This window comes from Meles meles, chromosome 5, assembly GCF_922984935.1.
Source record: "Meles meles chromosome 5, mMelMel3.1 paternal haplotype, whole genome shotgun sequence".
In the NCBI taxonomy this organism is placed as follows: Eukaryota; Metazoa; Chordata; class Mammalia; order Carnivora; family Mustelidae; genus Meles; species Meles meles.
Genome location: NC_060070.1, coordinates 50249608 through 50275986, shown reverse-complemented (window position 1 = coordinate 50275986; position 26379 = coordinate 50249608). Strand labels below are relative to the sequence as shown.

At 39.8% G+C, this 26379-nt stretch overlaps 1 protein-coding gene across 2 annotated transcripts in view; it reads left to right on the top strand.

Annotated features, from left to right (window-relative positions):
- The window catches only part of BCKDHB (branched chain keto acid dehydrogenase E1 subunit beta), a 232473-nt gene that overhangs the window by 24779 nt on the left and 181315 nt on the right, over nt 1-26379 (top strand). For both annotated transcript variants that reach the window (XM_046006755.1, XM_046006756.1), the window contains exons 4-6: nt 21418-21551; nt 22017-22172; nt 24684-24792. In XM_046006755.1, coding sequence (XP_045862711.1) covers nt 21418-21551; nt 22017-22172; nt 24684-24792 — 399 coding nt within the window. The remainder of the gene's footprint in view (nt 1-21417; nt 21552-22016; nt 22173-24683; nt 24793-26379) is intronic.

Sequence of the window (26379 nt, the reverse complement as noted above, 5' to 3'; positions counted from 1 at the left end):
TGGGTCGGTCATTTGTCCGAAGAAAGCACCTTTCTCTTTTGTCAAAGATTGTGGAGTTTCTGTCCAAGGACCAGCTAGATACTTAGCTTTTGATTATTCAGTTTTAATTCTGTGATATTAATATTTTAATTCTATAAAATGTTTCTTTAATTATTTAATTATTCTACATTTAATAATTAAGGTTACAACTCTGCTCACAGTGTTTACCCCTTTGTATCAAAAAGAAAAGTTAGGGGCACCTGACTGGCTCAGTCAGAGGAGCATGTGACTCTTGAGCTTGGGGTTATGGGTTCGAGACCCATGTTGGGTGTAGAGGTTGCTAGAAATAAAAAATAAAATATGGCGGGGGGGGCGGAGAGGGAGGGAGGGAGAGAGAAGGAAGCAGGAAGAGAGGGGGGAGGAGGGATGGGGGGAGATGGAGAGAGGGAGAGAGACGTTAGCTATGTGGCCCCAACAATTGCACTCCTCTAACCTACCCAGACTCTCCTGATTTCTCTTAGATACTTGTGAGCAGAATTTGAGCCAAATAGTCTCAATAAAGCATTCTCCTTTTTCAGTTCTTGCCAAATTCCCTTCCTCTGCTCACCTATCTAGTTCATGCTGGAGCTTCTTCAGGGGTGGGGCGGAAGACTACTCACTGCTCAGCTTTAGCTCACATTACAGTTCAAGATTTCAGCAAAGTAAATTTAGGTAAAACTCGCTCCCAGTTTTTTTAGGCTGAGTAATCCTTAGCTCTCAGCGTCCATTTTCCTTAGGGAACAGCTGCCCAGTTGCTGCACAGGGTTTTACGGTAGCTGTAGAGTACTGCTGGCGCTCCCATCCTATGTCCCATTTCTTCCTAGTCCTCCCCATGCACCAAGCAATTACAGGATCCGAGAACAGACCTGGCTGTCTTTGAACATGGCAGGACTTCCTGGTGCAGTTGCATTTTTTCAGGTCCCTTCTACTACTAGTTGTGTCTGTTTGTGGTCTCTAGCCGAGCCTTCACTCAAAAGCAACACCTTTTCCTTTCTCCTTCAGCCAAGGGACTGGACCCACTTGTAGCGTCTGATGTACTTTCTCCCTTCCCGATCCCATGGCGTCTGTTTCTGTTTTCTTGTGGGTCTCCTTTTGGGGGCATTAGTGGTTTGTCCCAGTTTGGCGCTGCCGGTCCTCTTCTTGCCATCACTATGCGTGTGGCCATAAGTGACCTGATGTACATCTCCCCGAGAACCACCAAAAAAAAGGCAATGAAGAGGCTCCGGGAGGCCAACGCTGTGACCTGGGGATCTGTGGCTCCTACCTTTGCTAATGTCATGGTTTCGGGGGGACTTCAGGTGACTTTGATCTTCACAATTCCCCCAAACTATTTCCTGCACACATAAAATCGAAGTACAAATAGCAGGCTAGCTATGCAAATGTGCGATTGACACAAGCCCTCTGGCTCTATTCTCCAGCCAGAATGCTTCCCCTTGCTTCCCCGATACATTCTAGAGTCTCTGCTGCCTGGCAACTCCACTGGTTTTCTTTGTTTGGGTCAGTTTTACAGTTTCAGCAGAACCCGAAGCTTGGCTCTCCAAATAGCCCTGAGTCTGTTCAAGCCTGTGATCCGGGATTGCCGGGCCAACTGCTCACAAGTCATTAAGGATGAGGAAGGCAGCGATGGGCCGAAGGGCACACAGCAGAGAAAGGCTGCTGTTGACTCTTAACCGTTGCCACGTTGACCAGTGTCATCTGAACTCTGTCTTGGGCTAAGGCACTTCCTTACTATGTCCTGGAGTTACTCGGGGTATTTGCCTGAGACCCATTTACTCTGCCTTTCAAGAGCTTATTGGAGATGCCATTCCAGGAAGGTAGATGCCTTTCGGTTGTGTGTGTACATGGCTGGGATGAGGGTCTGACTTAGGTCTCCATACAGCAACAGCCTCACTTTGTGGCAGTGCTTCTTGGTCTTGCTCCTGTGTTGCTGGACGGGTCATAAGGTCTTGCACCAGAGGTTGCAAGGTACTGTGCTGGGTGTGGCCGGGTTGGGGTTTTGAAAGATCCTCAGGTGATTCAAATGTGCAGCCGCGCTTGAGAACTACTACTGTAGAAGGTACTAAAGATTTTAAATGTGGGCTCTGCCTTTAGGGAAATCCTAGTATGTGTCCTGGGCCAACGCCTAATTACCTGGTGAATAAAATAACAGTGTAAGAATGAAATAACAAGAGAAAACAGTGTAAGGACTTCGCTTCTTTGCTTTAGGCCCGAAGTTAAATGATAGAGGACAAACTAAGTGGTGAGAGTTTTTATAGAAAACGGTACTGGAGACTTCTGGAAAAAGAGAAAATTGAATATAAGCTCTCTTTTGTTCCTTCCCCAAGCCCCAGTAAAATGTTAAGAGATCTTCTTTTGTAGCGGTCAAAATCCCCAAGGATGGAGTTAGTGGGACTGGAGCCCACATGAACAAAATGCGAGGAAGGGACAGGGTTTGATGGGCTAGCCAAAACCGAATCTGGGGTGGGCGGTGGAGTGGCCAAGAACCAGCCCAGTTTCTACCAAAGAATTATCCAAGGGGCTATGGTGAGTGCTGTGAAGTGTGTAAACCTGGCGATTAACAGACCTGTACCCCTGGGGCTAATAATACATTATATGTTAATAAAAAAATAAACAATTATATTAAAAAAAGAAGAATTACCCAAGGGCTCAGGAATTGATAATTCCAAGTACCTCTGGGAAGAGGGATGAAGAGAATGGTGCGCTAGAATGAGGCAAATTGGCTGAAAGTCTTTTTAAGACGCCCTTAGTTCTCCGCCAGCAGGATCTCCATCCTGGAGGTTTACTCTCCGTGGAGAGGGTAGATATAAACCTACTGAGGGGGAAGGGAGGCTGGGAAATGGAGTCTCTATCATCTGTGGATCTGTGCTCCGTAAAACTCTGGGGTGCTGTTACTGTAGAAGAAAGGGAGAATGAAGAATGGGGGATAACTACCAATCAGTACCATGCTTCCATATATAGGCATTTGCTATATTAACATAATAATATTAATAAGAATGATGAAGCTGACGACAGCAGCCAACTCTTAGAGTGCTTTTCACATGCCCAGCTCTGTTCTGGAAACTTTATATTAACTCATGCAATCCCACATTCCTATGGAGTTCTATTATCCCATTTTGTAGGTGTAGAAACTGAGGCACAGGGAGGCAAAATAACTTTCTCAAGATTTCACAACTATAACCAGACCTAACCCTTCATCTTTCTGGGATGAAACCTGACACTGTAATTAAGTTTCAGAAAAACCTGATTTCTGGTTAACATTGTTAGATATATTGGTTTTGTGTTCTCTTTGGGAAAAAATGAGTATATTGACCTATGCTTGATAAATAGAAGGAAGTAGTGCTAGTTTTGTAAAACTGTATTATGTTTGTACAGATTCAAGTAACATTAAAATACAAATAATTTAACATTTGAGGTCTGTTAGTTTTTTTTCTATTTCAAATTGGGTTCATAAATTTTGAATACTGTCGTAGAGGTGGTGAATGACATAATTAAACAGGTCATTTAGAAGGTAACTCTGGCCACAGTACCCGGCGCTAGCTGTAAGGCTAAAGGCAGGGACATCGGGGATGAGGACTGGGGAGTCCAGAGGTTCTTAAACTTGAGCTTGCATCAGAATCACTTGGAAGCCTTGCCCAAGCGCAGATTACTAGGCCCTACCCAAGAGTTTCTGGCTCAGGAGGTCTGAGGGGGGTGCCCAAGAATTTTTACTTCTAACAGCTTTCCAGATGTTGCTGCTGCTACTGGTCTGAGGATCACAGTTTGAGAACGACTGCATCTATCCGAGAGGTAATGAGAATCTAACATATGTCAGCAGGAGGAAAGATGAAATCGTGGCGGGGGGGGGGGGGCGCAGTGAAGAGTCAGGGAGAACTGCTGGGACTCGCCATTCTTTGGGAGCTGGGGCAGATGGAGAAGAAAGCCATCTCGGGCAGTTGGCTGAGGTTTAACATTGAATGAAAGACAGACTGAAGAGGGTTGGTTGGGTGTGCAGCGAAGGGGCCACCGGTGACTTGCTGACCTAAAGAAAGGGAAATTTCATGGCAAAGTGTGGTCAGAAATAGATGACCGAGAATTCAAGGAGATACGATTATCCTGTGCTAGCATCTAGAATATAGATTTCTTTAATTCTGGAATACTGGATTGTACTCTGTATTATGGCTTATTTTAGCTGTCCATCTGGTTTGGACCAAACTAAAGACTTCTCTTGTATTGTGCATCATGGTAGTTTCTGGCTTTCTCCCTGACCTTTTGTTTAGAAATAGATCTGACACTAAAAAAGTATCCAGTTTATTTCAAGCGAAACTCCCCCTTTTGCTTATGTGTGTATTTGTTTTTGATCACTAGAAACCATTTTCCTTGCATTTTGTTATGTATGGTGACTTTCAAGTTCTGTCTGCCTCTTGCATCCTGCTTCTGGGTCCTCAAGAGAACTCAGATTTAAATCTAATTTCAGACTCATCAAGTTCTGTTGGCTTTACCTTGGGGTTTCTCTCACTACTGTCCCGAGCATAGTTTATGCGCTCGTTCCCTTTGATCTGAATGATAATATTTGTCACGAGAGACTGTTTTCACTCTTCTTCCTACTCTAGTTCCTTATGTGTACATCTGTGAGTTTTCCGAGAATGCGGTTCTGATCACAATATTCTTGTTTAAAATCTTCTCTGTGTTTAATAGTCAAGTCTAGTTTTCTTAGCTTAGCATTGAAGATCTTAAATCATCTGGCTCTGGGGCGCCTGGGTGGCTCAGTATGTTGAAGCCTCTGCCTTCAGCTCGGGTCATGATCCCAGGGTCCTGGGATCAAGCCCCCATCGGGCTCTCTGCTTGGTGGGAAGCCTGCTTCCTCCTCTCTCTCTGCCTGCCTCTGTGCCTACTTGTGATCTCTGTCTGTCAAATAAATAAAGTCTTAAAAAAAGAAAAGAAGACCCACTCTTCACTTAAAAAAAAAGAAATCATCTGGCTCTGACTTTTCAATTTTAGTTTCTCTCCCTCATATTCTTGGCTGGATCTACACTACTCAGCAGTCATACCTATGCTTCTCTGCCCTGTGCTCTAAATCTGATTTATACTTCCCGACCTAGCCCGTCTTCTTCATAGCCTTCACTACCAGAAGTAATTTCTCTCAGTTAGTCTCATCAGTTCCCATCTAGTGCTGCCTCTATAACTCATTCTGCATATTTTGCCCCCTAGTTTATGCCTGTGATACCCATAATAGTGACATAGGAATTGGTTGAATGAATGAAAGAATGGGAAGACAGGTGTCATGGCTTAGTGCAAATAAAGTGGTGAATCATTTAACTGACACATAAGAGTATTCTATACCAGTGAATGACTTTCACCAGTGAATGACTTTGACTGGAATTTTCTGTTGCTGCTATGAGTGGAGATTTAAGGAGAGTTCTTCTAAGTATGGTCTGTCAACTTTGTCATCTTTTTGGATCAGAAGTCTTTTTAACTTACTAGTTTTTGGTTGTCTTAGATATTTCAGTGAGCTGAATACTATCCTTATTTATTTATTTACATAAAAAGATTTTTTTTATTTATTTGACAGTGAGAGGGAGAGAGAGAGAGAGCACAAGCAAGGGGAGCAGCAGGCAGAGGAAGAGGGTGAAGCAGGCTCCCGCTGAGCTGGGAGCCCTCTGTGGGACTTGATCCCAGGACCCTGGGATCATGACCTGAGCTGAAGGCAGATGCTTAACCAACTGAGCCACCCAGGTGCCCCCAGTACTATCCTTTATTGCAAGATGCCCCTTGTCTGTTATGCTGTTATGGCAAGCTTGTGAATCATTACCTGGGTGACACGTGTGTGTATAAGTACACACGTACACTCATGAATTCACACATGTTACCTGAGATTAATTATGGTGACCAACTGTGTTTTTTTTCTTTTCCCCACACAGCGTAAATTGGTGAGATGAACTAATTTTGGAGTCACTAGCCTGAGTAATAATCTGGGTCAATTATTTTCCGCCTCTCAGTAAAGTCCATTGATATTTTCTGATTCTGCTTTCGTTTGCTCATTGGAGTGTGCACTAGAAGAGTGCAGTATATTAGTAATTAGAGTATAGAAGTGATATAGGGTTTGTGGGTTACAATCAATTTTAGAGGAAGAAACATCTAAAACTAGCATAAGAAATTGTAATGCTATAAATTGTAAAAATTCTAAAATGTTTCAAATCTAGAATAGAGTGATATAATTGAATTAAAAAGTTTTTTTTTGTTTGTTTTTTGGCTGAGGATCAATGATTTGGGACTTTTAAACAGTGTTAGTTTGGGGACCACATTAAAGGCCATCATTATTATATCTGTGTTTAGCTCTGCCTGTATATGTACATCGAATTAGTTCCTATAGCAGTGAGGCTCACAGATATTTTTAAAAGAGCTGAAACCCAATGTTTATTTTCTGGTTAAAACTGGTTCTTGATTCTCTTGAGCTTTATTTTATTAATAGCTCTTGAATTTGGACTTAGAATTGGTTTAATGTCAACTTTCTCCTGTTTACAAAGGGGAAAGCTCATTTATTTTTCATGCTTCTTTGTCATGTTGTTCCCTTTGCTTCTGAGAAAAGGGCACCAACCTATTTAGATAGGGAAGTTTAGGCTATTTATAAAGCTAGTCAGGTTAATTGAAATTGACAGCTTCGTAATGTCCTCCTTGGTGAATGACGCACATGGGCTTTAGATGATGTTGGCATGCTGTTTTCACTTATAGTCAGGAATCAGCTGGAGGAATTTGTGTGCTTTGAGCTTCAGTGTTGACGTAGGTATTGAGTACAGATATGTTTTAGGAAACATCTCATTTCCATATAAATGAAGGAAGACTAAAAAAAAAAAATTAGATGGCTTGCCCTTAAATTCTAGCTGTTATCACAAGGATGACGAAAATATTTCTTTTGACTTTCTGGAAAAACAGCTTTGGTTGTATTCAAGCAAAGTGAAGTTATTGCAGGTTTATTCAGAAATACTGCTTGTATTCATTTTTGGGAATCTTTCTTCAGCCATGTGTACATAGATTTGAAAAACTATATTTTTTTGTGTGCATTTCTGTAAACTCTAAGTTTAATCTCTTCAATTTTAGAGAGTTCACTTAAGAAATTTGTAGTCACATTAATAACCTTGTTAATGTGATTTTTATAAAAGGTAGAGGAGCTACAGTGTTCATCTCTCTTATATGACAAAAACTGTGGGTTTTGGATTTTTGTTGTTGTTTTGAGAGCATAAATGATTCACTAAAGATCTTGTCTAAGTGGTGGCATTGCCACTTTGTTCATCTTAAATGATTTCGCTCCAATGTTCCATATTTCCAGTAGTCTCTAATCTGATGATTGCTAATAGTAATTTAATTTCTTAGCAAACAAAAGAAGATCCAATTTTCAAGCACCAAGATCATTTTTATTTTACCCTTGAAGAGTTCTTTGTTAGTCATTCAAATATAAAAATCTCTTTCAAGTTGATGCATGACTTCAGGAGCATAATAAGCAGGAAATGTTGAATGCAGTTGAGTTTTTTTTTTTTAAACAACTCATCATAATTAAGATCACTTGAACTATGAAATTGATGTAGTCAGTTGGATATGCAGTTGAATCTGGACTGGTGTGAGGACTGTCTCTAAATTTCCTTGGTATGTACTTATCTATTTTTTTTTTAAGATTTTATTTATTTATTTATTTGACAGAGAGAGAGAGAGAGAGATCACAAGTAGGCAGAGAGGCAGGCAAAGAGAGAGGGGGAAGCAGGCTCCCTGCTGAGCAGAGAGCCCGATGCAGGACTCGACCCCAGGACCCTGGGATCATGACCTGAGTGGAAGGCAGAGGCTTAACCCCCTAAGCCACCCAGGTACCCCCTTTGGTATGTATTTAATTGCTTCCCTTTACCCTAAGAGTGGATAGTATAAAAACTGCTTACCACTTAACATCTTAGCTTTATGCACAGTTTGGAGATGGTATACTATTTCTAGATAGACGCATGTATATATTTATACAGAGTAGCCTTGCTATCTTGCAGTGCAATTACTGACTCAGAGTTTGAAGCAGCCCTTTCAAAAGTTCTTCTTAAATTCTCAGTTGTTTTCTTGATAATTTTTTTGAAATCAATGCAATCATTTTTATTACTATTAAAGTAGTAATACAGTTAACATAAAGCTTTTACCCGAAGTCAAATACTCTATAAGAAATAACACATTTTTTTATTACTAAGATATAGTTTTATATTCTAACAGTGTTGATAGAGTAATTGTTAGGCCTTTTTTTTAATTAATATTTTTTAAAAATGTTCTTTCTTTTTTAAAGATTTTATTTATTTATTTATTTGACAGACAGAGATCACAAGTAGGCAGAGAGGCAGGCAGAGAGAGAGGGGGAAGCAGCCTCTTCCTTGTGCAGAGAGGCTGATGTGGGACTCGATCCCAGGACCCCGGGACCATGACCTGAGCTGTAGGCAGAGGCTTTAACCCACTGAGTTACCCAGGCACCCTAAAATTTTATTTCTTTTCAGTGTTGCAGAATTCATTGTTTATGTACCACACTCAGTGCTCCAGGCAATACGTGCCCTTCATAATACCCACCACCAGGCTCACCCAACCCACCACCCCCCTCCCCTCCAAAACCCTGGGTTTGTTTCTCAGAGTCCATAGTCTCTCATGGTTTGTCTCCCCCTCCGATTTCCTCCAGCTCACTTCCTCTCTTGATAATTTTTTAATTGCTGTTTTCTTTTAGAGATTTTTTTTCTTTTACTTCATTGTTAGAAATTAGGTCATGTAATGTGAAGGCTTAACCCAACTATCTTACTTGCTTTAGCTTTTGGAGAAACATTTGAGGGAATTTTCGTAATTACCCATAAAGACTTATTACATTCAGATTAAATGTTCAAAATTATTTTGCATCTGTGGTGTTGTGCCAGATAATTGCAGTCTCATTTGCTATATGTTAACATTTGAGTTGAGTAGTAGAGCCAGTTTTGGAAATAAATCTCTCTAGTAGAATGGCACAAACCTTAGAGTACCAGGGCTGCCAGTTAATGGCTGTTGTCCTTGGGCAAAGAACATAAATCAAGACTTAGTTTCCTCATTTGAATAATGTGGGGTGAATGGGCAGGTATTCAAAAGGGCTAGGGTTTTGTGATTCTCTAATTTGTTGTTCTGCTTGGATACCCAACCATAATTTACATGGTCATGACATTATCTCCTGGATTCTCTACCTAGTTTTTCTTTTCTTATTTAAAAAATATACTTTTATCCCTTGTGAAATTTCTTATAGGTATAACTGAATTTTCTCCTTATAGGTACAATATAGTAGTGTCCATATATTTTCTTTAATTTAGGAATCTTTATTTTATTTATTTCTTTAAGATTTTATTTATTCATTTGAGAGAGAGAGAGAATGAATGAGCAGGGGGAGGGGCAGAGGAAGACTCCCCAGTGAGCTGGAGAGGAAGCCATGGTGCTTCATTCCAGGGACTCCAGGGTCATGACCTGAGCCAAAGGCAGACGCTTAACTTAACTGACTGAGCCACCCAGGTTCCCCAAAGAATCTTTAAATGAAAGATGAATTTACCCCATGTCACTTCTTTCCAGTTCACCATGCAAAGTTAAAAACAAACAAACACAAAACTCTTGGTTACCAATAATGTTTCTAAACAATTGCCACAGTCTCCTTGTGTAATTTATTTCAAAAATACATTTTTCAATTTATTTCCAAGTAGATTTTTTTCCCCTAAAATGGAACAGTGAAGTTGATTATTTGGTATTGTTCTTTTCCTAGGATATTGTTTCTCTAATTGCTATTAGCTAACTCTGTGTGTCTGTGGATAATCTGGGAGTTTTCATATCTTCAGTGAGATTTAACATTTTGAGGGATTTATTATCGTGATAATCTTTTTAAAAAACCCAGATTTTGGGTCCTCCAGACACCCGCCATATAACCAAATGTTACCGTGTAATAAGATCAGTGTTTGTGTTTTTGTGTTTGTGCTATGTGAGGGGTGACTGCTTCCGTGTCTGAAGTATATGAAGCTTTCACTTGAGACTCACATAACACACAGTGAAAGGGGCATCCCTGCATGCCCCACCCAAAGGATGCGGATATCCTGTGTTACAGCAACAATTTAGCAATTTAGTGATAATATAATTAAGTTAGAGTCAGATGAATTTCAGAGTTCATTTGTAATGTAGCACCTTTCAACAGTTCACTAGCATTAAGTTTATCAGTAATTACACACTGAAGAACTTTCTTTACCTGATTCCAGCAGTAATTGAATAGCTGCACATTTAATGCAGATTTTGATAGGATTGTGGTACCAACTTTATCTTGAAGCAATTATTTTGGAATTATCATTCAAGGAATGCTTCTGGGAGGTTTTATTTAGTAAGTCTGATTATCCTCACCTAGTAAAGAAAGCCATAAAGTCATATATACTATTTTTTTAGGGTGAATTTAAATGAAAATCCGTTAGAATGGTTAAAGTTAAAAAAAAAAAAGGCCTATAGCTCCATTGGTGCTCTCATTTTAGCAGGAAACCATGGTTTGTTACACATATTTCTGCTGTTAATCACAGCTGAATTGGTTATGTCGTTATTTTTGCTTTATTTATTTATTTATTTATTTATTTATTTATTTGATAGAGATTGCAACCAGTCAGAGAGGCAGGCAGGGAGAGAGAGGAGGAAGCAGGCTCCCTGCTTAGCTGAGAGCCCGATGCAGGGCTTGATCCCAGGACCCTGAGATCATGACCTGAGCTGAAGGCAGAGGCTTTAACCCACTGAGCCACCCAGGCGCCCCTATTTTTGCATTTATACATTTATTTTACCTTTGTGTTATCAGGGCAATAAATACTAAGTTTCATTTTGTATGTATTAAGATAACATAATAATACTGATTAAAGTTGACATAAGGAGTACAGAGAATATTTTTCTTTTAACCAAGTTGTCCATCTAGTACTGGTTTGAAAAGCCTTGGCCTATGGTATTGGCCATTGTTGTATCGCAATCACTGTGGCTCACCTTCAACCAGATGTTCCTTCCCTCGTCGGTCTCAATGAGTTGCTTAAAATGAACTCTTTTCCTTTTCTGTCATTTCTAAAACGGATTTCTCTATGATATGGCCACCTAAAATATAGCTGTGAGGTAAATAAGCTATTAATTTTGTGTGTGGATAGCTGGATTTTTAAGATATTATGATCTGATTTTATAATTTCCCCTGACTTGAGGTATCTGCTTACTTTAATATTATTTTGATTACTTTTTCATTCAGCCATCCACTTAACACATATTTTTTTAAAATGTTATTATGTGCCAAGAACTAGGTACTAGAGATAGTGGAACATAATTCTCATTTTTATGCTTGTGGGAGTCTGTAGTTTCTCTTTGTGGTCATGTTTTTCTATGATATATTAAAAGAATTTCATGTATATGTTACTTATTGTATATCTATTTCAACCAGACTTCTTTTTGCCCTGCTGTTGTATCTACATGCCTTGAGTACTTGTGGGACATGACCACATCCTGATTACCACAGACTTAAATGCCTTTTCAACCCAAGATGATGGGTCTTTTAAGTCTATTCATTCAGGTAATGCTATTGAAGGACTATTAAATTCACGACGTTGTGCTAGATGCTTTTGAGTGTTTGAAGATTTTATTTATTTATTTGACAGACAGAGATCACAAGTAGGCTGGAAGGCAGGCAGAGAGAGAGGAAGGGAAGCAGGCTTCCTGCTGAGCAGGGAGCCCGATGTGGGGCTCGATCCCAGGACCTTGGGATCATGACCTTAGCCGAAGGCAGAGGCTATTGAGTGTTTAAAGATAAATCAAACCGTCTGTGTTCTCAGGAAAGGAGTTTACTAATTTTAATCTAGTCATTGAATCCTTGGAACTGATTGCTGGATCTGTGGATATTTTTGAATCTGCACCCAAAATTTTAGACTTCTTGATCACAGGGATTTTTGCATTTCATCCCTCCATTTGTTCATTTGGTAAAGATTTACTAAGCACATGGATTTACTCCTGGTTGACTTCTTCTCATCTGTATTAATGACCCAGATTTCTATGCCAAGGATTTTCTGAGAAATACAGGTAGGATCTATTCCAAGGCTCACAAGCAACTCTTTCTATCCATTGTTGCCCAGAGACATTTGGAGAATATTGTAAGGTAATTGTAGATATAGGTAAACTTCCTAAATCTGGAAAGCTTAGAACCTGGAGTCTTCTGGAGCCATAAATAGAATGCTATTTTCAAGTAAAAGCAGGATTGGGCTATTTTCAAGTAAAAGCAGGATTGAAGATGTCCAGAAGTGATAATAGATTCTACGACCACTGTGGCCAACCCTGGAGGTGTTGGGATCTCTGGAGTCATAATGACCCTTTGGGTTGTCCCTAATTGTACTGAAATGACCAGACCTTTATACCCTCACACTGATCAATCATTGGATAGTGGCCACCACACATGACCTTAAGCTACAAGTTCATTACAGTTGAAAGTTCATTATAGTCCCTAGAAAGGGCTGATTGCTAGTGTCTGTTTGCCCAGAGCATTCTCAGCAAGCAGGGCAACAGGTTCTCCACACATAGGGGTCTGGGCTGAGGGCATCACCGTGCCCACCATAGGGAGTAAACTGTGAGCATTATCTTGATGGTAGAATGGCTTATTCAATTCACTTAATTTTCCAGCTCTGAAACATGAATATCCTGATTTAGAATGCTAATATATGGTAAATTAGTTACAGCTAAGCTGAACACTTGGCTTCATATTTCCCTTATTACTTTTTATCTAGGTGTTAATATTATTTAACTAATAATAGTGACTATATGTCTTGGTTTATTCAGAACAGCTGTTTTCCTGGGACTACACAGTTTAGGCCTGTTGAGATCAATAACATCTGTTAATTATTCTTAGTATCCTTAACATTCCCAGACATTTCTGTTTGGAAGGTGAATTGTACAGTCATTCTACCTAGCATTTCTATTTTTAAGATTTGTTTGCATGTTTATTCTGTAAATATCTTTCTAATGAGTACAATACTCTATTTACTTTTCTACTTATCTTAAGAAGTAGAAGTGTTCTTCTGGATTAACTTTTGACTTTTGCTTTACTTGATCCTAAAACAAATGCCTTTCATCTTTATCAAATTCTTTATCAGCAAACTTTAAAATGTAAAATCACAACATATTCCAGAAAGTCTGTGACTACAATTATTGTAATGTATTATCCGTCCCCCTCCCCATCAAAGTTATATCTACAATGGCCTTACCTGTGGCTTATTTTTTAGCTTAATCGTGAATGTTTCATGTCCTTATTTACCCTTTTGGTCAGGGAATCTTGGACTTTAGGTGCTTCCCTGATGAAGCTGATCTCTTTTCTTGAAGGATATGCTGACCTGTTCAGATTTGTGTCCTAAGGAGATATGTGTTGCTTAGAGATGGGCAGTTTTAAAGCTGCCTTTCCAGAAATTTTGTGGTAATAATAAATTTAATTTTACCCAAGGTAGATTTAATAACCTGCGGGACCACTGTGTTCACAAGGAAAGCTAGTTTAAAACTTGTCATGGGTTCCAAAATATGTCTGGGCACCGAACAGAAGCAGGTCCTCACTGACTTTCGTGATCTACCAGGAAGTAATGCTGTCACTTTAACCTATGGCTGCTTGCTGCTTTTTTCCTAAGTTCTGTTTCTTTGCACTCTTCTCACTGTTTCTGAGCTAGTTGTGGCTTAAATGTTGTATACGGAACCAGGTTCACTGGTGGACTTGGTTATATCCATCTGTGACTCTGGCTAGAAAAGCCAGCTCGCTGCTGGTTTTCTTTTGATATTTGGCATTCCGTGGTGGACAGTATCTTTCATGTCTCAGTGTGCTGCTATGATGTAATCACGTTCCCTTTACAAAAGAAGAGAACTATTAAGGACGTCATGGTATGACTTGATGCCTGATTTTTGTTGACAAATGAGATTCTAACACATCATCAGTTATTTAAATAACCAAACATCTGGCATTCTACACATGTTTGTGTGGACTCAAGAGGTCATGGAGGTAGACAAAGAGAGATAGCTTAAAATTGAAGCACAGGGAGGAAAACTTAAGAAGATGGCATGTTGTATGGATGCCTTTTCTCCTAGGTACCGATAGCATCGATAGCAGTAAGTTTTTCTGAAATGTTAATTTTACTCCATTGTCTGAGCTTTAGAAAGAAGTGATTTGGATAGTATTTCCTTTTTTCTGACTTAGTCAGAAAATCTTATTGGGCATTGAAGAGCTATTTCAGGGTAAACATTGTTTGTTTGTTTTCTTTCTTTCTTATGAAATTAAAACCCCTGACCACTTATCTAAACACTCATTGAGTTTGATTTCCAGCACTTTGATGAAGCTGCTGCCTCCTTCCAGCTTTCCTTGTGCTTCAGAAACTAGGGTGTCATTAGAGTCAAGCTGCCTTTGAAAGTTAGGAATTACGACTGATCATTGATTTTATTTATCATTTGGATGAATGTTTTAAATGGTCGTGTGTGGGCGCCTGGGTGGCTCAGTGGGTTAAGCCGCTGCCTTCGGCTCAGGTCATGATCTCAGGGTCCTGGGATCGAGTCCCGCATCGGGCTCTCTGCTCGGCGGCGAGCCTGCTTCCCTCTCTCTCTCTGTCTGCTTGTGATCTCTCTCTGTCAAATAAATAAATAAAATCTTAAAAAAAAAAATGGTCGTGTGTTTCAGGGCTACAGTTCTATGTAACCACCCAACCTAAAGGATGTGGTCTGTGTGAGATTATTATATAATCACATAGTGCTACTTAATAGGAGTGAATTTGAGAAATTTGGTTCTAAATATCAAAAAGCTGAGTTTAGTCACCTTGGAAAATAAAGAAAGACTGGATTTCTGAATCAAAAGAAACCTAGCTTCCATCATTTAATTTTTCCTTTAAAAATAACATTTATTAAGCACTATCAATAAATCAGTAAATTGATGAATCCTGAACACTAATATGGTCCGCCCTTGTCATCCATTCATACCAGGCCACCATTCTTCATTCCACCTTGGTTCACTGTCTGCCTCTCCAGGACTCCTGTCAGTATCCACATGGAATGTGTTCTCAGTGATCTCGTCCTTCATCCTACCTCAGCCCCTCACTCTAACCGTCCTATCCCAGATGTTATCATTATCAGTAGTAACTGTGGTCCTTCCAGGATCTTAATTTAAGGCATCCCCAGCTCCGACTTCCACCTTGAACCTCCCCAGCTCACTGCTTCTAGTACCTCCAATCCAGCCATATTGATTTGGCCATATTGATTTTTTTTTTTGGGGGGGGGACCATGTTGATTCTTAAAAGCCATGAATTCCACCACCCTGTCACTGTAGCTCACTATCCTGATGACCTTTCTTCCCTTTATACCCAGTTTAAATCCCATGTCATTATTTGCTTGGCAAAATCCAATCTCAGCTAAACCCATCTCTAAAACCTCAATCTTTTATTTTTATTTTTTAATTTAAATCCAATTAGTTAACATATAACGTATTATTAGTTTCAGAGGTAGAGGTCAGTGATTCATCAGTCTTGGATAACACCCAGTGCTCATTACATCACATGCCCTCCTTAATGTCCATCACTCAGTCACCCCTTCCCTCTACCCCTTCCCCTCCATCAACCCTCAGTTTGTTTCCTATGCTTAAGAGTCTCTTATGGTTTGTCTCCCTCTCTGATTTCATCTTGTTTTATTTTTCCCTCCATTTCCCTATGATCTTCTGTTTTGTTTCTTAAATTGTGTGTATGAGTGAGATCATATGATAATTGTCTTTCTCTGATTGACTTATTTTGCTTAGCTTACTAGCCTCTACTTCCATCCATGTTGTTGTAAATGGCAAGATTTCATTTTTTTAAATGGCTGAGTAGTGTTCCAGTGTGTATGTGTGTGTGTGTGTGTGTGTGTGTGTGTGTGACATCCTCTGTATCCATTCATGTGTCGATGAACATCTAGGCACCTCCCCACTGAGCAGGGAGCCCGACTTTCCCTAGTTTTGCTATTGTGGACATTGCTGCTATAAACATTGCAGTGCAGGTGTCCCTTCGGATCACTTCATTTGTATCTTTGGGGTAAATACCTAGTAGTGTGATTGCTGGGTCGCAGGGGAGCTCTATTTTCAACTTTTTGAGGAACCTCCATGCTGTTTTCCAGAGTGGCTGTACCAGCTTATATTCCCACCAACAGGGTAGGAGGGTTCCCCTTTCTCCATATCCTCGCCAACATTTGTTGTTTCCTGACTTGTTAATTTTAGCCATTCTGACTGGTGTGAGGTGGTATCTCATTGTGGTTTTGATTTGTATTTCCCTGATGCCAAAGGGGATGTGAGGCATTTTTCTTGTGTCTTTTGGCCATTTGTATGTCTTCTTTGAAGAAATGTCTATTTGTGTCTTCTGTGCATTTTTTGATTGGATTATTTGTTCTTTGGGTTTTGAGTTTGAGAAGTTCTTTTTAGATTTTGGAGACTAGCCCTTTATCTGATAAGACATTTGCAAATACCTTCTCCCATTCTTTCCATTGTCTTTGGTTTTGTTGACTGTTTCCTTTGCTGAACAGAAGCTTTTTATCTTGATGAAGTCCCAATAGTTCATTTTTGCATTTGTTTCCCTTGCCTTTGGAGACATGTCTAACAAGAAGTTGCTGTGGCCAAGGTCACAGAGGTTGCTGCCTGTGTTCTCCTCAAGGGTTTTGATGGATTCCTGTCTCACATTTAGGTGTTTCATCTATTTTGAGTCTGTTTTCATGTATGGTATAAGAAAGTGGTCCAGTTTCATTCTTCTGCATGTGGCTGTCTAATTTAACAAACACTATTTCCTAAACCCTCAATCTTAAGTAGAATGTTACCAGAAAAAAAAGTCATCTTGCAGTTGATGTCACTTTTAGTCTGAGACTAGTAATCTACAGGGGCCACCTTGCTGCCTACCATCCTGCTGCCAGATCCTGGTCCTTTCACTTCTCCATTTTCCTGGATGACCCTTCCCTCCCCTCTCCTTCCCGGCCTCCCCCGCCCTTTTAAGATTTTATTGATTTGACAGAGAGAGAGAGAGAGAGAAGGAGCACAGTTAGGCAAAGCAGCAGGCAGAGGAAGAGGGAGAAGCAGGCTCCCCACTGAGCAGGGAGCCTGACATGGGGCTTGATCGCAGGGCCCTGAGATGGTGACCTGAGCCCAAGGCAGACGCTTAGCTGACTGAGCCACCGAGGCGCCCCCCAGAAGACTATTTCATACTTTTCTCTCCTCAACACTGCCGCGCACCCATTCTTAGTTTTTACCAGTAATCTAGTTTCATGTTTTGCCAAGAAGATAGATGCAGTGAAGAGAGGACTTTGACAAGCTCTTGCCATTGCACACACTCCTGTATCCGCATCGGTGCTCACACATGCCTCCTCCTGCACTCTGACTGAATGCAAGGGTTCCTGTCAACGTCTCCACACTAGACCTCTTCCTCCCCATCAAAGCCGTAGTCTTGGCTGTTCTTCTGTCTCTTCATTTCATTAATTTTCTCTATCATTTCTTCCTTTCTTTATCGATCATTTTTATAAGCCTGCACATATGCTTTTTTTTTTGGTCTTACAGAAAAATTCGCTTTATTGACCCTTATTTTTGTCCAGCCAGTTGTTCCTCTTTTTTTCCCCTTTACAACAAAACTTCTCCCAATAATTATCATTACTCACTGTCTCCTGTCTTCTCTCTCCCTCTTGATCTAAGCCTCTTAGAAGACGCTTCTAGGCCAGCACATTCTCCTACCTTTCCTCCAAACTCTTGGCTTTTTTCTTTTCTTTTCAACTTTGCTGATTATTTTAGTTCTCACTGTTTGTCTTTTTAACATTGGATTTTTCCTCTATATACTCACGTACACTTACTTGGCAATCACACCCAGGCCCATGTTTTTTAGTGTTGTCTTGATGATGAAGACTTTCAACTTCTATATCTAACAGTCTGTTTACGAGCTTTACCTTAACATCTGAAGGCATCTCAAATGTAGCCTCTCCATAAGTGGTATTTCATTTCAGCATGCTTCATGGTTTGCCTTTCCTTAGTTAAGGGCAACTCTCTCCTTCAGGTTGCGTGGGCCAGAACCCTTTGAGTCATCCTTGGTGTTTTTCTCTGACTCATGCTCGGTAACCATTTTATCAACAAATCCCTTGGACTCTATATTTAGACTACATCCAGAGTCTCACACCTTTTCTGCAATTAGGTGTCATCATCTTTACTGGTATGGTAGTATCCTATAATCAGACTTGCCATGTCCCCCTTGCCTGGTTAGAGGCTATTCACCAAGTACCAGCTTGGAGAGATGGAATGTCATTGAGAGAATGGCAGGATTTTTCTCAATGGCTTCCCGTCTCCCTCACCTACTTGTTGACTCACTCATTGTCATAGTTAATAGAGAGCTGACAGGGACCTGCAAGGCCCTGTCTGATCTGTGTCACCTCCCCATTCCACACCCTTCAACTCTTCAGCTTATCTCCTATCAGTATTTCTCTTACTCCAGACCAGGCAGTCAGTACTTCCTGCCTTTCCTCTGATGTAGTAACAAATGCCCATACCCCAGGACCTTTGCACTTGTTGATCTCTCTGCCCAGAACATTTATTCCCTCAGATATATGCACAGTGCACTTTCTCACTTCCCTTCAACTCTCTCTGTATATGTCACCTCTCAGTGGGACTTTCCTGACCCTCCTATTTAAAATCACAATAGCCCTATCTCCTGTTTCTAATTATTTCACTCTTTTTAGTGTCATGATTCTTTTGATATAGATAGTAAATTGAGCCTTAGGGAGTTTAGTAATTAGTGGAGATAGCCCTGAAAACCAGATCCGTCTTGACTCATGGCGCAATCACTGCATGTGTTAATTTACCCCCTGGGATACTCTGTGTACAAACTTTGAATCAGGTTAATTTCACTATAACATGGAGGAAGTCATCATCTTTGCACAAGTTACGTGTGTTCTTATCCTCTATCGTTACCTTTTTGGGAAAAGATAGAAACATATTTTTAACAGCGATGTCATTGCAGCTTGTTGGAGAGAGTTGTTAAATTAAGCTGTTTCCTCAGACCAGGCAGGCATTTGAGTAACAGTTATGAGAAACTCAACTTTGCCACCTTCTAGCAGCAAAAAAGGCTTTAGTAGCACCTGGGTGGTTTAGTCAGTTGACCATCTGCCTTTGGATCTGGTTGTGATCTCAGGGTCCTGGGATCGAGCCCCACATGGGGGCCTCTGTTCAGTGGGGAGTCTGCTTCTCTCTCTCCCTCTGTGTTTTCTCTCTCACTCCCTCTCAAATGAATAGGTAACATCTTTAGGAAAAAAAAAAAAAAGCTGTATCTACATCCTGAGATGGCAAATACCCAAGTCGAGGGAACTTGAAGTGGCAGGGAATAAATAAGAATACTGCTCGCCTAGTTAGGGAGGCTCAGGCATTCCAGAGGTATGGATTCCACAGGAGGTGGCTTGAACCTTACTACTAAGGAATTGTTCTTAGTTCAATGGAGTCCTCGATTTTTAGAGCTTATCAAGCTGTTCTCTGTCAAATAGGGAACTGATGAGTGATAGCGGTCACAGTTTCAGAAGATAGTCACAGATGGTGATGAGTATGAATCATGCTTTTAAGTTTTTGTAGCTGCTTAGAGAGTGCAGACTACAGGATGTGTCTGGCTGGCGTTTCTCAGCACCTGCCCTATTTGTAGTGCGTATTCAAAAGGAATGATTAAGCTGAGAGTGAATTCTGTGCAACAAGAACCGGTGTCCCTCAATTTTGGGACTGAAATATGAATCCCCGATCTGTCCACAGACTTCTGGTCACCTGGCCAGACTGTGCTGGTATTGGTGGACAGGTGGTGAAATTTCAAATGAGAATTAAACACTAGTAAAATGTGCCTTGTGTTTTCAATGCGAAGCCTGAAGTGTTTATCAAGCTCTTTTAATTTGAAGAGTCTCAAACTCCAAATTCTGTATTTTTCTTAGTGGGTAGAGCTCAAATCTCTGCTCAGCTCTTTGGGCTTCCAGCTGTTATCTGCTGGGTTCTTCACGTCTCCTGTAGCCATAGAGGTCAGCCAATGATTTGGATGGAGTATACACATGGACTTTGGGATACCCCTATGTGGTGTTCTTTTAAGGGCTTGGTCCCTCAATGCCTAGCCACTGGCAACCCTGAACCCCTTTCATTCTCTCAAAGCTCTGAGCTAATAAAGACAGAGTCTGTCTTGTCTGAATCCTAGCAGTCTTGTGTCACAGAGAATGCAGAGTCCCCTCAGGGGCCAGGACTTATAAATGTTAGGCTTATCCACTGCCTTTCCTTTCTTTCAAGGGTCAAGGCAAGGCCCCTTTGGTTTAGGCATGCTTTTTGGCTCTCCAATGCCTTTAAGTCACTTATTTGTTACATTGTGTCCAGAGTTGATGATATGTGTGGGCGGGTTAGTCTGAAAGGAGCTTCTCCACTCCTTAAGTTAAGGTTTGTAACCTTAACAAACTAATACATAATTTTCATTGTCATTCCATTCAAAATACTTTATAATGTCCTTATAATTTCTTTTGAGCTGTGGATCCTTAGACATATTTAAATTTTTTTTCGAACTTAGGATTTTCTAACTCTCTTTCTCTTACTGACTTCTAGCTTAGTTCAGTTGTCAGGGAATACACCCTGTTACGATTTTAATTGTTCGGAATTTGTTGAGATTGGACTAAGTTTAGCCCAGTCTGTGGTCAGTGAATGTCTGTTTCTGCTTCCTTGTAAAGGGTTTGTATTCTTGGCTGTTGGGTGCAGTGTCCTGCTCATGTCAGTTAGGTCGTATTTGCTAATCATATTCCAATCTTCTCTAGTCCTGCCTTTTTATTTGGTATGCTTTTTCTGTCACTTACTGAGATTGGTGTATTACTATCTCCCTCCATATTGGGAATCTATCAATTTTTTCCTTTTAATTCTGTTAATTTTTCTTATTTTTTGGAGCCTATGTTGTTCCATGAGTGTAAATTTAGAATTATGTTCTCCTTGTGACTTGAACCTTTCAAAATGATGAATTTTCCCACTTTATCTCTGGTAATACCTTTTCCCCTAAAGTTTACTTTGTCCACTGATCCTGTGGGACAACACCTTGTTTTGGTTAGGATTTATGTTGTTTGTTTTCTTTTTTACTTAGGATTCTTTGGTTATCTTTATTGTCTCAGTGTTTTCTTTTAAGTAGTTGGGTTTTGCTTTCTTTTCTCCCAGAGTGACAACCTTTCAGTTGAAACGCTAAGATTACTTACAGTTAATGTAATAATTCTGTTTGCATTTAAACCAGCCCTCATGCTAGTTATCTTCTATTTCCTTCACCTTTTCTATGCTCCGTCACCATTAACTCTCTGAATTTTTGGTTGTGCTGTGTATTTTATCACTCCCATTTGTCACAGTAAGACTAATTTTTCTTTTTTTAGGAAAAGATAGAGTTTTCAACACACCGTTGTGTGAACAAGGAATTGTTGGGTTTGGAATTGGGATCGCAGTCACTGGGGCTACTGCCATTGCGGAAATTCAGTTTGCAGATTATATTTTCCCTGCTTTTGATCAGGTAAGAAGGTTTCATTTTACCTTAATTGAACATTTTTTTTTAAGATTTTTGTTTATTTATTTGAGAGAGAGTGAGAGAGAGTGAGAACACAAGCAAGGCAAGGGGCAGAGGGACAGGGAGAAGCAGATTCCCTGCTGAGCAGAGGGAGCCCCACATGGGGCTCGATCCTAGGACCCCAAGATCATGGCCTGAGCCAAAGGCAGATGTGTAACTGACTAGGCCACCCAGGTGCCCCTATGATTAAACATGTCTTAGATTACACCCATGAAGTGTTGGAGTTTTGCCTCCACTCTCCCACCTCTGATCTTGGGGATTTTTTGGTCATCATAATGCTAATGCATTATGAGATATTTTGTTACGGGCATATATTTAAAGGTCTAATAAAATGGTTAAGGAAAGGGATGACAATAAAAGACTCTTTGTGACCTGTCCTTTTTCTCTCCCCCTACTCCTCCCCCCACCTAGATTGTTAATGAAGCTGCCAAGTATCGCTATCGTTCTGGGGATCTTTTCAATTGTGGAAGCCTCACCATCCGGGCCCCTTGGGGCTGTGTTGGACATGGGGCTCTTTATCATTCTCAGAGTCCTGAAGCTTTTTTTGCTCACTGCCCAGGAATAAAGGTATCCTCATTTATATACTTTGTTTGATCTCTGTTGGTTATTTCCATTCGGGTTCGTTCTGTTAACTAATATGCTTATCTAGAGGAAAGCAAACAGGATTTGTGGAATTTATGTGAACTTAATTGCTTTTTTTTAGAAAGGGCATATTTATTTTATATCAGCTCTCCAGTTCCCAGGTTTTATTTCTTGTTGAAGTAGCACTGGCTTAACCCTGACATTAATTTCACCGACTGTAAATGATGAGATGGAGAACATAGTTTAACTTCCCCCTCTTTCAAAGCTCTGTTTCTTTCTAATGGGGCTTTCTCACTTAACCGATTCTGGGTTCATTTTAATAGATCTACGGTTTAGTACATATTTACCTCAAAGTCAGAGGGATAGGACTTTTGCTTCAGTTTAAGAGAAGCCTCTGTTATCCAGATGTGTTTTCCAGGTAAGGTAATACTCCATCAAATAATTTTGAAGCATCTCTCTTTTAAAGCCATCTGTAATAATATTAAGTCTTCCACAATAGTTTAGGTATTTTGATTTTAAAAAAAAGTGAAATTTGGGCATATTTTATGTTTTAATTTTTTACATTATCTTTTCCATTTCCATTTGCTAAAGAGCCTTCCAGGGCATCATGATAGAAACTCCTAGGTCCACCCAGGGCTGTATGTGTGTTTGAGAACATGAATTGGCTGTAAACATCTGTCTTTTATTTTTATTTTTTCTACCAAAGCAAAGCCACAATTTTTTTTTAATTGAGTGGAGGTTGCATAATTTTTCAACATAAGCTAGAAGCGGTAGGTTGGGACAGAAGCTACATTGAAACACCACTTTATTTATTATTATTTTTTAAAGATTTTTAAAATTTATTTCACAGAGCAAGTGAGCATAAGCAGGGAGAGCAGCAGAGGGAGAGGAAGAAGCAGGCTCTCTTCTGAGTAGGGAGCCCAATGTAGGACTCGATCCCAGGACCCTGGGATCATGACCTGAGCAGAAGGCAGATGCTTAACCATCTGAGACACCCAGGAATCCCTAAACACATTTATTTTTGTGCCTGAGCTGAACACTGATTGACATTTAAAGTTTATGATCTTACCCAGCACTTTTTTTTTTTTTAAGATTTTATTTATTTATTTGACAGACAGATCACAAGTAGGCAGAGAGGCAGGCAGAGAGAGAGGGGGAAGCAGGCTCCCTGCCTATCAGAGAGCCCGATGCGGGGCTCGATCCCAGGACCCTGGGATCATGACCTGAGCCGAAGGCAGAGGCTTTAACCCACTGAGCCACCCAGGCGCCCCTTACCCAGCACTTTTAAGAAGAGATTTTTGTCCCCTCACAATCTCCTTTCTTCACTTGTCCCTTTCCCTCTTTTTAATCCCAAATGGAAATAGAAATACATGAGGAAAGCAGATGAAGAGAAACTAGAGTAGGAACCTAAAGACATTGTGTTTTATGGTAAGCAACGTGTTCAGAAGTCCTTTTTACAGAAAAGAGTGAGATTTGTGCTATTTTTAAAAAATAATCTTTCAGTTTAAAATGGAGTAAAATTGATTCTGAAAGCCAAATGTAGTTTGTTTCAAGGAATCTCATTTGAGTCTTTAAGGGAAATTCAGATTTAGTTGAATAAAGCTTCCCATGTAAAACTGGTATTCACTGGTATTTATGTAATTATTTAACAGTTGTTAAAAACTAGACATAAGTTTGTGATTTGAGGCAAAATAGTATAGTAAGAGCTTAGGGTCTGGTGTCAGAACTGTGAGAGAAACTGTGGCCAAACAATCAGTGTAACTTTGGGCAAATTATTTGATCTCTCTTTTAATCCCTTGGTTCTCTTTCTAAATTGGGGAAAATAATAATAGTATGGGTTGCTAAGAAGAGTAGTATCCACGTAGAGTGCTTGGCCCAGTTAACACATGTGCCATCTTCCATGATCATCCTCCTCCTTGTCAAAGGTCTTCTCTAGAAGGTCCTGGAGCCCTTTCATCTCAGCTGGAAGTGGGCAGTATCCACAGTTTCCTTTCAGTGTTGCGATAATCGGACATTACAGTGCCCAGATCATAAAGTTCAGTGAATTATTTTCCACTTAGGAAATGAAGACCCTGTGTTTCATGGGAAAGAAGGAAATTTTGGTATATCAAAATTGGAGAAGAGTTACATGCCCTTTGAAAGTAGCACTAAGTAGGGTATAAGTGGAAAATATTTTTTTATAGGTGAATATAGGAAGATATTGACAACTTTGCTTCTTGCAGTTTCCTTTTAATATATGTATGGAAGCTTAGCTTTTTAAGAGAACAGTATCTTAGTTACTAGACTGTGATCGGCATCTGATAAATACTTGTTCAACAATGGAATTTTTGGGGGATGGGACAATATGTAACATTGATAATGGTAATTAGGCTAAAAATGCAAGAGCTCTGCAATTAGTAATAATTAGTTACTGAAATATCTCCCCTTATAAGTGAGTTTACTGGACTACATTTTGTATCAAAATGGTCTTTAAAAAAAAACAATCTGTTTTTGCAGGTGGTTGTACCCAGAAGCCCTTTCCAGGCCAAAGGACTTCTTTTGTCATGCATAGAGGATAAAAATCCTTGTATATTTTTTGAACCTAAAATACTTTACAGGGCAGCAGGTAAAGGTTTCCTTTATTTTATATTTGTGAATATCTTTATGCATTTTGTTTTGCACAGCTCAAAAAAATTTTAACCTTTTTGTTTTATAAGTTTGATTTATATTTTCCTTGCTTATAGAAAATTCTCATTGCTTTCTTCTGTATTTAGTTTGTCTTTCACTGTTTATTTTATGCTAACTTTAGGAAAAAATCCATCCTTCTGTTTTAGGTTCTAATTGTGGAAACAAAGGAGCAATGTGAAATGGTAGCAAGAACATAGATGCTATGTTTGGCTACATAGTAAATGCTTAGCAAGTGTCGGTTGAACGGAAAAGTGAATGAGTGCATTGTACCAAATAATATCAAATTTCCTTCTAGCTATAGGTCTTTCTCTAAGTCAAGATACCTTTGATAGCAAAGGGGGGCACTGACAATGCTGTGGTTTCAAGTCAACACTGGAATGACCGTCTAAGGCAAACCGAGATGTTCTGTCACCCTACCTTAAGCATGAAATCATAATTCTGTAACCATTCATCTGTGATTGCTTCTTTATCACCTATAATGGAAAATTTTTTAAAAAGATTTTATTTATTTATTTGACAGACAGAGATCACAAGTAAGCAGAGAGGCAGGCAGAGAGAGAGGAAGGGAAGCAGGCTCTCTGCTGAGCAGAGAGCCTGATGCGGGACTTGATCCCAAGACTCTGGGATCATGACCTGAGCTGAAGGCAGACGCTTTAACCCACTGAGCCACCCAGGTGCCCTGAATAATGGAAATTTTAAATATCAAGCTATTCTATCTAAACTATATTTTATTTTGGATATAAAGAACATTGCTTTTGTAAATCATTCTTTTTCTCAAATAGTTAGCTTTATCATTTTCTGTTGTGATGGGATTTACTTATAATAAAGGACGCAGATATTCAGTGTTCAGTTTGATAGCTTTTTTTTTTTTTTTTGACAGTCTTACCCATCAAGATAAAAGACTGTGAAAAACAAAAACTAGAACAATCTCATCACTCCAGGAAGCTCCATCTGTCTCTTCTCTGCCAGCCCATTTTCTCTACCCCAAACAGCCACTTTCTGATTTTGTCCCCATAGATTAGTTGCACATGAGTTAGGGCTTTGTAGAAATGAATCACACCATGTGTATCCTCTTGTGTTTGCCTCCTTTCTCAACCTCATGTTTTGAGATTCATTCACCTTGTTGCTTGTTAGCAACAATTTATGCGTTTTTCATTTGCTGAGTAGTATTTCCACTGTATGAATTTAATCACGATTTATCCATTCTATTAATGAACAAATGTCCATCACTGTTTTCAGTTTTTGCCTATTTTGTAGAAGGTTGCTTGGGACATTCTTGATCAGGTGCTTTGTGAACATACTCTTTCTTTTCTTTTGAATGATAAACAACCAGGAATTGGGATTGGTGTTTCACAGGGTAGATGTTGATTTAACTTGGTAAGAATCTACCGAACAGTTTTTCAAAGGAGTTATGCCATATTACACTTCCCTTGAAATTTTTCAGTCCCAGTGCTCTTAAGTTAAACATATTTTAAATGGAATCTTTACGTTTTTTAGGAACTCTGTTGTGATGTATATGTCATTA